This window comes from Euprymna scolopes, chromosome 11, assembly GCF_053919585.1.
Source record: "Euprymna scolopes isolate OS-2025 chromosome 11, ASM5391958v1, whole genome shotgun sequence".
Lineage (NCBI taxonomy): Eukaryota > Metazoa > Mollusca > Cephalopoda > Sepiida > Sepiolidae > Euprymna > Euprymna scolopes.
The window spans coordinates 119,589,414-119,607,255 of record NC_136492.1 but is presented as its reverse complement, the minus strand read 5'-3'; the positions used below and the strand labels follow the sequence as shown (position 1 = coordinate 119,607,255).

Below are 17,842 nucleotides of genomic sequence, written 5' to 3'. Positions count from 1 at the left end.
GTTTAAACAAGACTTTCTCTTTCCATAGTTAACATTCGCACTCATAGTGTGCCCCCCCACAACAGATAAAAGTTTGTTTTAAATAAATAGTGGTGAAAAGCATTTTATAATGTAAATAAAAAAAACAGACAATTAAAAAGTAATGCTACCAATTAATATATATATATATATATATATATATATATATATATATATATATATATAATTGATTAAGTGATTGATTTTGCGCTACGTCACGAATTGTGTAAGTCAACTGATTTAAAGGAATGAATTACAAGATGGTCAACATCATAAATTTTGGAATATAACTTTTTGTCATTTATTATCTCTCTCTCTCTCTATATATATATATATATATATATATATATATATATATACACACACACACACACACACACACAGTCCTGGTCAAAATCATAAGATCACTTAAGTAAGCGTTTACGCATATTATCAAATTTTTAATCAAACAAATGGTTGAAACCATTGCCAAAAGGGAAAATATGATGGAAAAAAATGAAATCTGCTTCATTCGAAACCTTAATCCTGATCTAATAATTATTTTTTAAAAAACAAACATTTTCACCTGGTCAATGATCCCAGATGCACCAGGTGTGATTAGTTCAAGAAATAAAACTAAGATGCTACCAGCAAAGATTGGATTATAAGTGCCAAGAGATGATATTGTATATTGATAGAGTCTTAATGGAGTCAGTCCCAAAGATCAACCAAAAAGAAGAGGTACTGATTTGAGGGAGTTCCCTAGAAAATTTATTGAATTCAGACAAAAGTTCATGAATAAATCGTAATGTTACTGTATCCCTGTGATATTATCAACGTCACACTCCCCCCAAGTGTTAGGATGTAAAGAAAAAAAAAAAAAATTATCATCAGCAGAACAATGATGAGGAAGTTTTTCGCCATGTACACAAAAGAAGCAGTAACAGGATTGTTAATCAAGGTGTCACAGTAACATTAACAAAAGGACTGAACAATGGCGGTCGATATGTTTATGGGCAGTTTTAGGAACATCAAGGAGTTTTGCAACAGTTCACAACAGTTAGTGAACATTGCGGACAGTCTTGGGTTTGCAATGATTTTTCAGTCTTGGAGCTAAATACAGTTGTAAGTTTGACAGTTGAAAGCAGATCATAGCTTTAGGATATCAAGATAAGCTGACATCAATTGACAAACATGGCCTCAACAGAACATAGATGTGGACGTTAGCGTGCAGAGGGTCGATGATGCCACACACACACCTAGAGTGCAAGTGATATTTGCAGAATGTGTCTTTTTTGTGTTTTGCTTTATTTAGCCACCAATGTAAGAGATGCTGACACACCCAGAAAAGAAGATAAAGAAGAAAATCATGGAAATAATGTTAGGGTCAACAATCATCGCTGAGAGGGAGCACACGTGGTCTTACATCCCCACTCTAAGATTGAGCATTTCTTTTAGTCTTGCCATTTGTAAATTTTCTGTTTTACTTGATAGATATCAAAATAAAACCAATATACTTCAGTATTTTTTAATAGGCTATATTTTTTGGAGAATTGTGGTAAAACAAAATTATTTCAAACCCAATCTGAAGCGATATGGTGTGTAACTTTAAATGTGGCTCAAAATAGTGAAATAGGATGCAGAACTCATTATTAGTCAATGTATCTATAGTGTTTGCCAATAGTGATGAGATTGGTCATCATTTGTTTCAATGTTGGTAATGGATAACCATGCTTAGTAAGCCCTTGTTCAGAACTTGATGAAACCATTAGAAGGATCCAGCCAAGTCAAACTTAATCTTAAAATCACACAATTACAATTCAAAATAACTTCATGATGCATACATTTTTACAAATGTAACTTGACATGAAAAGAAGTCAATTTTTAAAAAGTAGGTTTAAATGGAAAAAAAGAAAAGAAAAATTTTTTTCCACTATTTTCATTACTTTTCTCCCATTTTGACAAATATTGATGTGCAATATTTTCAAGAAATCTTAACATGAGTGCTGTTACTTTTCCAGATTATAAAATTCAATACTAGTATGAGAAAAAAATATGGCTTTTCATAATAAAAACAAAACTTCTACAGCACTGATCAATGTCCTATCAGCTGATTTCTTAATGGCTTTATTGTTATGCCAGGTATAAATTATCAGCAAAAAAATTCAAATCATAATTTAAAGTTTGCAAAATAAAAACCTGATATTCTCAAATTATAAAAGACATTTTTTAAAAAAAAGTTTATCAACTTCAAACAAATGAACATTAATTTCTATTAAATATTACCTGTATTCATCTTGCATTGCTAAGGAGGAGAATATTGCTGGTTGAAGTGCATAAGGAAGAATAGTTAAAAATATAGTCATGTTTATATTTATTTTTAAAAATTAATTTTAGGTTTTCCTTTATTTTTGTTTTGATTTGAATAAATATGCAACTATCTGTAAATAATAAAATTATTTAAGATGCATTTATCAAAATTACATATATGTGAAAAGCACAAACAAGAGCTTGTCTCATAGTATTACTAGTACAAAGATTATTAATGAAGCAACATTTCAGCAAAATGAAAGACCATGTAAACAAAATTGAACAAATTTCTAATCGACATAAAAGATAAAGCGTACATATGTAATGCATACACGAAAATATCACATCGATTAGAAGCAAAATTTTGTTTACAGATTGGTACAAATAAAAAAAAGTATGATGAAAAGAGATATGCATAAATATAACCAAAATGGGTCCTACCTCTCGGAAAGTTTTCCTGGGTCCCAAATGTTCACCAGAACCTTTTTGTGTGTGGATCTCATTTATTATATCAAAAAATTCTTCCTTTACAGCAATACGCCTATATTTTCCAAATATTCCATCACTATTTAGCTGCAAAAAGAAAATAGAATTTAAAATATATGTAATTCAAAAATATACTCTTAATATAAAAAGTCATTTTTATCATGGTTCTGAAAATACAATTTTAATCATATAAGATTACTTAAATTGGAAAAAAACGTTTTATTTATTGACAGTATATCTATACTCTATGGTTGACTTGGATAGCTTCCACACATTTATATCAGATCTACCTCTGCATTCCATGCTTAAAAAGGATATGTCCTCTATAGTATCAGACCTGACAGAATGGTTAATTGTAGGTATAGACCGTTTCATACCCTCGAAAAAATTCCAGCAAAAACCTAACAGCCAGCTGTGGGTCTCTCCGGAACGTGCTGCTGCTATTGCACATAGAAATCACTTTTTCCATTGCTTCCAACGTAATAGATGTACTGAGACTAAAGCCGCTTTCAGAACTGCCAGCAACCACTGTAAAAAAGTAATAAAGAATGCAAGAGAGTTTTATGCTCAGTCCGTCAAGTCCAAAATAGCTGAGCAGTGGCTTGGTTCCCACCAGTTTTGGCAAACAGAATCCTGAACAGAAGCATGTACTCTATCCCAAATGGGCCCAAGGTAATCTCGTCAGCATCAGACAAAGCCAAACTCTTTGCCAAGAACTTTGCAGCTAATTCTAACCTTTGCGACCAAGGCTGTCAACCTCCAATATTTCCTCCTGTATCAGAAAACATGCTATGTAATATATAAAAATATCTGTACGTGATGTCCAGCTAATCAAAAACCTTGATTCCAGTAAAGCAACCGGCCCTGACGGTATTCCAATTATAGTACTCAAAAGACTTCAACCAGACCTTGGGCCCATCCTTACGAAACTGTTTAAACATTGTCTTAAGGAGAATTGTTTCCTGTCACCCTGGAAAATCTCATTAGTATGCCTCGTATTTAAGAATTCTGGTGATCGCTCATCTCCCTCACAGAACAGGCCAATAAGTCTCCTGTGCGTCATGAGTAAGTTGCTGGAATCTGTATTATATAGAGAAGTAATCAACCATCTCAACAAAAATAACCTTCTTAGTGACACGCAATATGTTTTCCGTTCTGCTAGATCTACAGCAGATGTGCTTACAGTTATATCTCATAGGATTAGCAAATCTCGCGACGGAAGCTACCTTTCTAGGGCAATTACTCTTGACATATCAAAGGCCTTTGATAAAGTATGGCATAAAGGTTTACTTCACAAGATCTCCAGCTACAGTATAGCTGGAAATGTCTTCTCAATTATCAAATCATTTCTCTCTGATAGGTTCAGAAGAGCAGTGGTTGATGGGCAGAAATCAGAAGCTCTTAGCATTAATGCTCGAGTCCCTCAAGGGTCCATCCTGGGCCCAACTCTCTTCCTGATCTATATTAATGATCTTCCAAATCACATCCTTACATCATTTGTAGACATTTATGCTGATGACACTACTATCTATGGTAGCACATCTAAGACCGTAAACGACCAAGTTCTGTCTGATTCTCTCTCGTCTGATCTTGAGCAAGTGGTACAATGGGGAAAGAAGTGGCTTGTTACTTTTAATGCATCTAAAACCAACCTTTTATCTTTACATCATCAATGCTCTGATCTCCATCTGGCATCAATTGAAATGAATGGCTCTCGTCTTGGGGAGGCCACATGTTTTGACAAGCTTCTGGGCTTGACCTTTACTCCTGATCTTAAATGGAACACATACATTATCCGTTGCTAAGGCCGCTGGAAAAATGGTAGGATCCTTCTATAGATCCAGTAGATATCTCACTGCTGATGCAATTCTCTATCTATATAAGAGCCAGGTACGTCCAAGGATGGAGTACTGTTGCCACATCTGGGCAGGAGCTTCTAGAAAGGACTTATCCTGCCTTGATAGAGTTCAAAATAGATTTCGTAGCCTTGTGGGAGATGTCCTTTTCTCTTCCCTGCAACCTCTTTCTCACAGAAGAGATGTTGCGAGTTTGCTTTATCGTTATTTTCATGGCAAGTGCTTGGCTGAGCTCCATTCTAAGATCACTCCCCACCTCGTCAAACTTTCACAAGAAACATCCGTCTAGCAGAAAATACTATCACTAATTTCCCCCACTCTTTATCTGTGCCTAAACCTAAACATAGATTCCATGAGCAAAGCGCCTTTCTTAGAACTGCATGCCTATGGAATTGTCTTCCGTTTTTCTGCTTTCCAGCTGACTACAATATGGTTGTCTTCAAGCCCAACGTAAACAAGTTCTTGATTAGACGTTCCACTTGTTAACAAATTTACCTAATTCCCATTTACTAACGATTACTATATTGTCCAATTTCTACTGTACACTCTGTAATCCGTGGCGATGCCTATGTAAAAAAAAAAAAAAAAAGTTTTAAAATTTTAAATAAACTGAAAACAAAAACAGTTCAATTAATAGGCCACATATTTTGAGAATTACAACAACACCATGTTTTTTTTTAAATGTTCACATCTTATACAGCATCATGTATGAACATTTATGATAGAAATTGAAATAAAACGATGGAATTTTTAAATTATATTTTTACTTAATATGTTAGACTTTTTACATCTTAACTATCTTTTTCAGAGCAAAACTATCGTTTTTCCTTAACTTTTTTTCATATTAATCTCAGGGGATGGATAGGGCTGTGAGTCCCCTGTTGAGATAGAAAATATCTAGCAAAGTATAAGTCAAATCTGGGTGATATGTTGTGCTTGATGGCGTGTGCATGAATAAAGAAATGTTCACATTTTATGAAGCGTCAAACTTAAAGAAATCTGAAAAATAAAAATTTAAATCTAAGAAAAAAAAAAAAAAAAAAATTTACAAAAATAAAAGAAAAACAATTATTCCAGAAATGTTTCCATGACACAGACACACCAAGTAACTCTCCCCGGCAAACGATTGGATTACACATACATTTGCTTTTCTCTTGTGAATTGAGCTCCACCTGAGAAGATAACAATTTCCACTAAGTGTTAAGCATTAGGTTTCATAATTAGAATAGAGTTCTCTCAGTAACAGAAATATAAAACAAAAAAAAAACAAAAAAAACAGAAGGGTTATAATTTCTGTCAGGGTCAGCATAATAGTGTAGAGGAACCTGCTGATCACACAAGCGATTTGCCAGTTGCGTTTTGAATCTCAGAAATGCAGTGACATATGGTGTAACAGTTTTTTGCGGATGACATATAGATAATAAAACAGTGTGAATCAGTTTGCATATGATTTAAACACCTCATTTTCCGTTACATTGACCTAAGATTCCATTTCTAAAGAGGGGAAAAAAGTTCAGTTTCATGATACACAGGAATATGTAAGAAAAATGCTGTTTGCCTTTCAAGTTAGAAACTACTTTATATTTGTTAGTTTAAAAGCTTCAAAGTTATTTTCAGTCATGGCAGCAAATTTAATCCTATTTTAGCCATTCAAATTCTTTAGAGTGAAATCGGTTTCACCATTACTCCCAAACAAGTTAATATTTTTACGGTTAAGTCCAAAAATTCAGTAATTTGAAGTGGACTATTTTACCTAAATATAAGAGTGGTAGTCACTGAACATGAAATGAAATACATAATCATATGGAAATGATTTATTTCAAAATTTTAGTTTTAAAACTTCTTGTGTTATCATGAAACGATAAAAAATAATTTTTTTTTTTTTTTTACATTTCTATAGTTTTTTTTTTGCTTTTAAAACTAGTGTTGAAGATGGCGACCTCAAACATCTATATGTCAAAGTTATCGTGAGAAAAAAAGAATTTTTATTATTTACATTTCTATGAATGGTGTCTTTTTGAAATGATATATTTATGTCTTTCATAAGTTTTATCACAGAATTTTGTCTTAAATGATGTATGAAAGATTTTTATTGGTACTTGTGTCATCACAAAAAACGAAACAAAAAAAAACAAAACTTTTTAAAGATTTGGATAACAAGCCGCACGTGCGTGGTCCCCCTCTTGTGCTGCATGTGAGATGACGCCACAAAAAAATAGTGAAGAAATGACGAATGTGAGAAGTGTGAAGAGCCAACGTTGCCTTCAGATTTGATCAAGTTTCAGAAAAATCTAATGGATGGAGCAAAAGTTATGGGGTAAAAATTGTAATTTTTCCACAATTTTGGGGCATTTGTGACCCCTTTTTTGCTCCTAGAAATGCTGAATCCCAGTGAAAACGGACAGACAATGCAGTTGCATGCCTTAAGACATGTATATTTGAATTCAGCACCATGGAAAACAACTATATAGGTATACCTATCAAGTTCTTGAGTAATATGAAAAAAAAACTCCAAAAAGGCATGTTTTTAGCCCTAAAAGTCCCTAAGGGATGCGAACCAGAATCTTGCCAGAGTCACCCATAATGAATTTATATTAAGAACAATAGCCTCCACATTTTGGCCAAGTTTCAGGAAAATCTAATGGATGGATCAAATGCTAGGGGGGAAAAAAGTGTCATTTTTGGTCATTTTGAGGCATGTTTGACCTCTTTTGGAAAATTTTTTTGTAAAAAAAATTTTTTTACTGCGCCCATCTATTTAATGAAATACAATTTGTAGCAAAATTTCAGGAAAAAATTAATGGACACTTCTCTGCCAACAGTCCAGATTACCGGACGCACGGAAGACACTGAAAACATAGGTCCCTCTCTGATAAGTTGGGGGGACCAAAAAAAAAACGTCTTTTAAATGAATTAAATGGAATTTTGTCATAAAATCCTATCTGTAGTGGAATGGTAAAAAAAATGGATGGTCACATGCTTGTTTCCTTCAATAATTACAAGAAACCGTCTCTACCACCAATAGCAATGCCCAAAATCACATTACCTGAGAGTACTTTTTTTAAACTCCTTGGCCTAATGTTCATAGGGAACATGAGTTGGAACATATTACATTGAGAGCATTGCCAAGGCTGCTGCAAAGAAAGTTGGCTCTCTTTACCATGCTAGAAAACTACTTATGCTTGAAAGTATCCTATACCTCTATAAGGCAACCATTTGCCCATGTATGAAGTATTGTTGTCATATTTGCGCTGGTGCATCTGCTACTAGTCTCTCACTGCTGGACAGGGTTCAAAAGAGAGTCACCAACCTGATAGGTCCTGAACTGTCATCTGAGCTACAAGTATTTTAATGATGAATGCTCTGACGAACTATAAACACTTGTACCCCCTCGACATATAAATACCCACCCATCAAACTCGACAAGCAGCAAAATCCCACCCCTACACAGTAAAGATCCCTAGGTGTAAGAAAGCCTTCTACTCCAATAGTTTCTTCTCCAGAACTGCTAGACTTTGGAACTCTCCTCCGGGATTCTGCTTTCCCAACTGTACTGACATGCAGAAGTTCAAGTGTAATGTGAACAGACATCTTGCTGCTCAACTTCCAACATAGTATCCCTGCAACTTATGTCCTTGATAGTAGCCCTTGTTTGACGTGAAAATTGAATTAAAAAAAATAATAATGTATGAAAGTTTTTTTTATCAACATTTCTAACTTAATTTCATTTCATGCTTAGTGACTTCATTTCATATTCATGAGACACCGGCATCTTAACTTGGAGTACTGAATTTTTGCAATTACACTTTTTTTTAATACTTAAACCATGTTTTAGTCAACAAAATGACATTAAAAAGAAGTTTCATTGTACATTATGAGGTGCTAAATGAAACTTGATGATAGATCCATTAAGCAAGTTACTCAATAAATGCCTGACTACCTATAATCTGAGTCATACCCGCTAACAAGATCCAAACAAAAAAGTAAACCACCTATTCTTCATGGATGACCTCGAGCTGTATGCCCACTCAGATGCTGACTTAAATCTATTCTTGTAGGTCATACATAACTTCTCCAAAGATATTGAAATGAAGTTTGGTTTGGACAAATGTGCCAAGTGCTCCATCAGAGATGGGAAGAAGGTTGAAATTGAAAACATACGACTCGATGAAAATATTGACATCAACGACCTAGAAGAGCAGGAAAAATACAAACCTTAGTATAGAAGACAATGATTCAATTTAGCATGCAAAGATGAGAGAAAAAGTTGGACGTGAATATATATGGCATGCAAGAAAAATTTGTAAAACAGAACTTACAAACGAGAACAAAATAACTGCAATTAATCAATTGGCCATGCCAGTCGTAATATACAACTTTGCCATTGATGACCGACTACAAAAAAAACAAACAGACTAGACACTAAAATGAGGAAAATGTTAACACTACAGAATAACATACAGAATTCAATGTCCGCCAAGGCTATATCTGTCCAGTAAAGTGGAAGGTATGGGTCTCAGAGATTGACCATCAGCATCGTGCCACTATCGTAAACACTGGGCAATACCTGATGAGCTCCCAAAATCTAAAGCTCAAAATCATACATTAACATCACAAAACAAGAGCCAGCAGAACAACTTCAATCATGAAACTGGCCAAATATTTTGGACAAGACTCTTACAAATGAGACCGAATCAGAAAAAAAGTCCGCTACTGAAATAGCCCTCAAAAATCGGCAACAATACATCAAGAACTTCAATTAGAAAAAACTGGAAGAATGGGTCAACCAACAGTGTGTTAAGTATTTGCTGGGTGAATTCACTTGGGATGATATAGATAAAGAAGGCTCTATAGACTAGCTAAAAATAGGATTACTCCACTACGATCAGGAGAGGATTACAATGGCTGCCAAGATCAAGGATTGATGACAAATGTTTTTAAAAAGATAAGTGGTTTCAGCAATGACAACAAGTGCAGGTTCTGCCAAACAGAAGTAGAAAGATTGAGCCACCTAACATCCAGCTGTAAGATTCTGCTGGGGAACGGCTACTATATGATGCAACACAATGGAGTGTGTAAATATCTCTACTGGACCATCTGTAAAAAGTTGAAAATCAAATGTAGCAGCAGGTTCTGGGAATATACAAGTTAGAAAAGCATTTCATCCAAGCCATGAAAATTGTTAAACAAAATGTTTTTACTATATGCTTTAAAAATAAAAGTACAAGATTCAATTTGAAACTTATTTATCTTCAAAGTACACTTTTATAAATTTTACAAAGTAAGGTATAAAAATTTAATTTAAATTGAATCAAAAAATTACCTTGGATTTATTTTATGTAATGTACATTCTGTTGCACTATTTAAAAAAAAAAATCATTAAAAATTTTATATCTATCTCATTAATTGCTAGATGAAAGATAATGTTTTTAAATTGCAACAAAATATACATTATATAAAATAAATTCAAGGTATTTTTTTAAATTCAATTTAAATTAAATTTTTATACCTTACTTTGTAAAATTTATAAAAGTGCACTTTGAAGATAAATAAATTTCAAATTGAATCTTGTACCTTTATTTTTAAAGCCTATAGTAAAAACATTTTGTTTAACAATTTTCATGCCTTGGATGAAATGCTTTTCTAACTTGTATTTTTTAAGATTATATTTTAAAACTCCTTCTCTCTATTTCAGTTTGTATTTCTCCTCACACCACAACTCATTTTTGCAACCTCCTCTTTGTATTATTACAGGTCTGAATATTCTCTCCGTTTCAATTGTATTTCTCCTCACACCACAACTCATTTTTTGCAACCCCCTCTTTGTAATAAAGGTCTGAATAATGAGAAAATCTGAATTTTTTTTTTAACAAAAACTTTAAAATAACTTTTTTAGATTAAATTTTTTAAAACTTCTTTCAGAATAGAAAATCTTTAAAATTTAATAAGGGACATATTTCATATAGGTTTCATTAACAAATATTCAGTACATAACGAGAAAAATAGAGATTAAAATTTCAAAAGGATTGTATAACTGGTTACGGTCAATAGTAGTCTTCGCCAGCGAAAGTCTTTGTTATTGTTATTCTATTATTATTATTATTATTATTTAAAACATTTTGTGTCCTGCTCTTTCGCGCGAGGACTTATACGAGAAAGAACAGTTGGAAATAAAGAAGTCATACACCATCCATCATGAATATGCAATTCATTCAGCTATGTACTTCGAAAACGGATCTATTAAAACTGACATAGTGATATACGAGAAGAAAGAGAAGGAGGCAACCTTAGAAGTTAGCAATGATGCTAGGTTAAACAGATTTGAGAGGGAAGATTTAAGGAAATACCAAGGCCTTATATATGACATGAAAAGAAACTGAAACCTTAGGAATTATAGGAGCAACTGGACTCATAACCAATTGTACGAGAAATTTTTAAAAATTGCACTTAAAGGGATGATCAGAATCTTAAGATCTCTCGGTTGGAATATATAAGATAGCAGGTGAATGTCTGACATCTAGTAAAACGCCCCATTCCCAGCTTGAAAAAAATAAAATAACTTAAGAAAAAATATAATTAGCATCTTTACAAAAAAGTTACAAAAGAATTTGTCTATTCAACAATTTTTTAAAGATAAATATAAAAGCAACAAGAAACAGATGACAACCTGGATCTTTCTATCAGCCAAGAAGGATCTGATTATATTGTAATAAATAAAATAAACTCATTTTTTCCCGTCTGATTTTGACATTAATAGGATTAAAAATCAAGATATTTCATGCAAATATAATATGCACAAACGGCAGAACAATATCTGAGGTGTGTTATAGGCTTATTATTTCTCAAATTCCTCGATAATCTTAGATTTCTATACTTTTTCTGCTGAGAAGTCACGGCCAAAATCGGTTAAGATCAATGGAAGTGGTAAAATATTTTCTCTCTTATAAATTCCTCCCCCCCCTGCCACTACTTAACACCGTTTGGGGATCGTTCACAAGGAACAGTTGAGAAGAGAACACCGGTTTGGCTTCGTAGTTCTTTCATGTGAAGTTATTTAAAATCACTAAACTAAGCTGCAGTGCTCTGTGGCGTAGTGGTTAGCATGCTGGACAATTCACATTATATTTTCACGTTCGCGCCGACCTACCATAGTCGTTTTTTTTTTTTTTTTTTTTTTTTTTTCCTAAACAACTGGAATGGACTTTTCTTGGTGGCCGAACAGTTAACGTTGCAGATGTTTTTTTTTTTGTTTTTTTTCACACTTTATTTTCCTACTTTTACTCATGACTCCGGGTTTGATTTTGATCCTTCCTACTTACCTACCATAACATTTTTTAAAACTCCCCCCCCCCCGTCCCGGAAACAAACACTCGGGCAACGCCGGGTACCCCCGCTAGTATTGTAATATTGTACAAATTAATTTTTTTGAGAAAACCTTCACGCCAAACCTTGTCAAAGGCTTTGTATTTATCAAACACTAGTTTTATCAGTGTTATCCAGCATATGCTATATGCCTTTAGAAATGACTTGTTAGGATATTCTCAGTAGAATGGGCTTGATGGCCAGAAAAATGTTTAGCATTCATGAGATGGTGGACTATCAATTGATTGAGTGATGCTTAAGATTTTAGTGGGAAGAGATTGATTGGGGGGGAGGGGGATAATTTTTCAGAGTTCTTCAAAACTGGTTCCACAGTGGTAATTTTCCAGATAGCAATATTCAATAAGGTGTTTATTGTAAAGTTTTAATTAAACAGGAACCAGTTCAGCAGACCATTTCTTTGTTAGTATAGCAGGGATAGAATCAGGTCTACATGATTTGAAATTGTCAAGGTTTTATTTTCATGATATCCATGACTTAGGAAAGGGAAGATCACCATATTATAAGGTGTGTTCACAGTGGGAAATTTAGGTAGTAGTTTGTGAAATCCAAAGTGAACAGCTAAGTAAGCAGTTCAGCCTTATCACTTGCAGGTGATATCATGGTGGTCGAATAGTAAGAGAATTAATGATTGTTTTATATATTTGTACTTGACTTCTGATGGTTAACAGCATAGATCATCTTTGACGAATGCCTAATTAGCCTGTTTGTTGTATTATTTTGAGTAATGACTCTTCAGCTTGGGATTGAATGTTAAGGATGAGATCAACCATTATCACAATGTGATCAGCATTTCCGAGTGGACTAAATAACTCGAGCAGTGTAAACAAGAATAGATCAAGAAAGGAAGCTTACTGAACATCACAATCTGGAAAGTGTGTCAGGAAGGAAAGTGAAAGTCTGTGAAAGGGAACGTGCACTAGAGAAACTATGCATACTTTTACCAGCTGCGTCTGTATCGCTTGAGAAACCAATCCAACTACTGTGATGATCATTAAAATCCTTAAATATTAGGTTGGCCAAAACGTACATATTTCCAGTTGACTAAAATCTGTTTATATTCCTAGAGACACTGTATATTGTGTAGTGGTGTAGTGAGTATGTTGATGTCAGTGTATGACAAGCCTCTGAGCAGTTCTTACATTCTAGCTTGTATTTCAAACATTTAAATGGAGGATCAAGTAGAGCTCTACTGAAATCTGATGCTTAGTTTTCGTATTATTACGAATACTTAGTTATTATTAGCACAGAAAAAATAATTAGTTATTATTAGCACAGAAAAAAAAAAAATCAGTTATTAGCACAGAAAAAAAAAAAATCAGTTATTAGTACAGAAAAAAAAAACTATAATATGTCGTGTATACGAGGAGAATGCTGTTACAGAAGGGATGCGGCAGAAATAGTTTACTCAATTCACTCTTGTCATCCAAAAATGATGGACAGTGACAAAACGAAAGTCATAGTTGCACGAGATTGCTGTTTAAAAACCAGACAAATAGCTACATTCTGAAGATTCCCAAATCAAATGTAGGAAATGAAAGACAAACTTGGGTATATTTTTAAATTTGATGTTCATGTTTCGCCTTTCTAAAGAAAACATTTCAGCCAACCTAATGCATGTATTAGTGCATTCAAATCTAAAGATAGAGCTGCAGCAATACTGTTAGCGACATAGTTGCATGCTCTATCTTTAGATCAGTGAAGGAGACTTATTTTTGTTCCAATCCAGAGCACCTCTTTTTTTTTTTTTGGGGGGGGGGCTGGGTTTTCCTCATAAAAACAGACTTACATCTAACTGTCCTCGTAGAGGGGCAAACAAATAAGAATAACAGCCAGGCAAACAGGAACACAAAGTAGGAATTCTTGGTTTAGACAAAAATTAAAATTGTTGCAGTTTAGGATTTCTCCTTGACTAACCAAAGGAAGGAAATGTATTACACTTTAACGTTAATTTTAATTTGGAAAAAAAAAAGAAAGAAAATCATAAAATGAACAAAGAATGAAAGCAAATGTAAACATAAGCATCAATTTTTTGTTTTTTAAATATTCCAAACAGACAAATTTTTATCACTTTCAAATGGTTGCCATTAACTGCTTAATTTGAGTCACATGAACCAAATCTTTGATTGTGACTGGTAGTGGGCATAAAAACAACTGTCCATGAAAACGGTTAGCTCGTATATTAATGAATTAAAGAATTATTGAAACGTATTTTCTTTGGTTTGTATTCTTGTTAGAGGAATCCCTGGCAGATTGGAAGCCAAGGACACAGGAAATCAAGTCTCTATTTAATTTCTCTCTGATAGGTTCATAAGAGTAGTGGTTGATGGGCAGAAATCAGAGGCCCACAGTATTAATGCTGGAGTCCCTCAGGGGTCCATCCTGGACCCAACTCTCTTCCTGATCTATATCAATGATCTCCCAAAACACATACTTAAATCATTTGTTGACATCTATGCTGATGATACAACCATCTATGCCAACTCATCAAATGCCGTAAATGGCAAAGTTCTCTCTGATTCTCTCTCCTCTGATGTTGAGTGCGTGGTACAGTGGGAGAAGAGGTGGCTGGTTACCTTTAATGCATCTAAGACCAAGCTCCTATCTTTACATCATCAATGCTCTGATCCCCATCTGGCATCAATTGAAATGGATGGCTCTTCTCGTCTAGGGGAGGTCCCAGGTTTTGATAAGCTTCTGGGTTTGACCTTTACTCCTGATCTGAAATGGAACATGTACATCAAGTCTGTTGCCAAGATCACTGGAAAAATGGTGGGATCCATCTACCGCTCCAGAAGATATCTCACTACTGATGCAATTCTCTATCTATAGAAAACCCAAGTATGCCCAAGGATGGAATATTGCTGCCACATCTGGGCAGGAGCTGCTAAAAAATGGCTTCAGATTACATTAGCGTTTATGTTGGATAACAAATGTTTTCATATCTGGTAAACTACTTATCAGCCCCAGATTTAACAGTGATATTTATTGTCAGCATACCTGAAAACTTCTACAAATCAACATTTCGAATGTGAATGGTGAGTTGCAGTTAATGTAAAAAAAAATATACCAAAATTTTTTTTGTTTAACGGCATATCAACCCTTTGTGGGTTATTTAATGCCGAATCCAGTTATTTTTGGAATAGTATTCGATGTTGTATCCAGTTATTTTACATGAGATTTTTATTCTTCAAGCTCCTTGTATTTTCAATAGTTAGTTCGTAGTTTTTGATTTGGTTGTTTCATAGTGGATTTTGTCATTTTTGATCTCTGCCTTGCAGAATATGATTGGGTTTTGTAATGGAAGGGGGAAAAGGATTACAGTATTATTAAGTCCTGTATTATGAATGCAGTTATATTGTTGATAGTGTTTTATATTCAAATTGTCCTCATTCTTAAGGAAGGTTTCTTGGAGATAAATAACCAAAGGATTAAATTTGGTTTGCAACAATAAAATTTCATTGTAATTTGCCTTTAATCCATGGCAATTCCATTGGATTTTCTTGTACTTTATGAGGATTTTTTTTTGGTTTGAGGAGTAACTTCAGTTTCCATGTCTTCTAATTCCATAGTAGTAGTAGTAGTGGCTTCTGTTTGTGGTAATTTATTTATATTAATTTGTTTTTTGGTAGACATATTTTTAGTTTATTTTTCAAGTGTGTTTTTTCACCACGAGGAAAACGTATTGGTGACCTGTGTGGTCTTTCTTTTAACTGATTTTGTTTTTCCTTAGTTTCGTCTTTTTCAGCATCTGCATGATGTACTGGTGATTTTTGTGGTCTTTCTTTTGATCGACTTTGTTTTCTTGGATGTTCTGATTTTGGTCGAGAATTTGTTTTATTGGTAACATTAGTTGATGATTTAATGAGATGATTAATTTTTTATATGTTTGGTTTGATTTCATTTATAAATTTGGGCGAGTCGTTTGGTCCCAATTGTAACAATTTGTTTATTAGTATTTTGTATTTGAAGTCTTGGTTAGTGATGTTGGAGGATATACAACTTGAGGTGACTTGAGAGTATGTCTTTTCCTTCATGTATCCATCTACTATTTTCCTGGCTTCGAGGAAGGAGATGTTTTTGGTATGTTTTATTGACACTACTTCCTTTTCTTTCTTCCAGATTCTGCATGCTCTAGCATAAGCAGGATGGTTTTCTCCACAATTTGCACATTTGAAATCAAGATTGCAATCATTGACAGTGTGGTCTGGATCTCTCTGGCCACATCTGCCACACACTGCTCGTCCCCTACATGCATCCTCATGGTGCCTAAACGTCTGGCATTTAAAGCACCGAAGTGGGTTTGGTATAAAAGGTTCAACTTTTTCAATGTTGAACCCAATTTTGATTTCTTTTGGGATAGTGGGTCTATTGAACTGCATAATGTAAGTGTTCGTATGTATAGTCTGATTCTCTATTTTTATTGTAATTCTTTTAACGTTTATTACTCCTTGGTTTTTAAGTTCTTTTGTTAATCTCTTCAGTAGTGCACATTGAGAGGTCTTTCAATTTTACTACACCTTTGGATGTATTCAGATTCTTGTGTGGATAAGTTTTGATATTTATATTGTGGAAATTTTTCATTCCTAGGAAAAAAGTGGCATGTTTTTCTCTTTCCACTTCCATCAGTAGGGTTTTATTTTTTAAAGGTTTACATTTTTGGGGGTAATATATGCCGATATAATTTTATGTATAATAATCGGTGATAAGTCAATTATTTTGGTTTCTTTGGTGGATTCCAATGCAATAAATTTTGAGGATGTTTGATGTAGTTCATTATCTGAACTATCAGAGTCGACGTGTTAGTGCTTGCAGTTTTTATATTTGGCCATGTATATATATATATATATATATTTTAAATTCATTGTTTATGCTCCCCACCCATGTCAGAGTCCAATATTGGGGCATGTTAAGGGGGAAACCCATTCGCCTTGTCATGCCAGGGCTACATAAACAGTATACATGTTCCAAATGGGAGCCATGAGCACCCATAATCCTTTAATTACACAATCCAAGTCATTTGTGGTAACTTCCGGCACTATACAGCCATGTCATGACTTTAATCATTTGGCACATTTGACCCTAGCCACTGCCTTCTAACATGGAAAAGCGGGGAAAATATGCATATAGTTTATAGTGGTACAGGGTAGAACTGTATTTGTTACGATTTAGAGGAAATTGATAGAAAAGTAGATGTGTTAGGGTTTTACATAACTAGCCTATTGATCGGATCGGGCCCCTCCGACGCCCATCTAGCCTTGTACGAGGCTAAAGTGGAGTGTTGCAACTGATATCTTTAATTTCCCTAGATATCAGTTGCTCAGAGCCACCAGGATCCTTTTCAGAGTCATTATGGGTCGCCACCCACGACCAACGGGTGGTCCCTTTGAGAGGTTTTTACTCTCTGCAGGGGGACAGTCGGTGTATTCTAATGCCCCACCAACAGGGTTGGGAAGTAGAGAAGGACAAAAAAAAAAAAAAAAAAAAAGGGGGGGTAGGGGAAAGGGAAAGGGGGCTGTTTTTTTTTGTTTTTGCAGAACATAATTAAGTTTTACAAAAGAGAATCAAAAACAGAAGTTTAATGTAGGTGCATTTCGTCTCAGGAAGCCAATAGACAGCCTGATCTGGTAGCACCAGTTAAAAATTTGTATTTTAGAAAGAACAATTATTTTAAAAGTATCATTGAAATTCATATAAAGATATGAATTTCAATGATACTTTTAAAATAATTGTTCTTTCTTAAATTTTAATACTTATTTATATTTTATTAGTTACGAAAATTTCTATTTTGTCTTCAAATAAACTTCTACTCT

At 34.0% G+C, this 17,842-nt stretch overlaps 1 protein-coding gene across 1 annotated transcript in view; it reads right to left on the bottom strand.

Moving 5' to 3' along the window:
- Positions 1-17,842, bottom strand: part of LOC145288086 (uncharacterized) — an 81,146-nt gene that overhangs the window by 50,234 nt on the left and 13,070 nt on the right. The window contains exon 2 of the mRNA XM_080136140.1: positions 2,749-2,880. Within this exon, the coding sequence (XP_079992266.1) occupies positions 2,749-2,880 (132 nt within the window). The remainder of the gene's footprint in view (positions 1-2,748; positions 2,881-17,842) is intronic.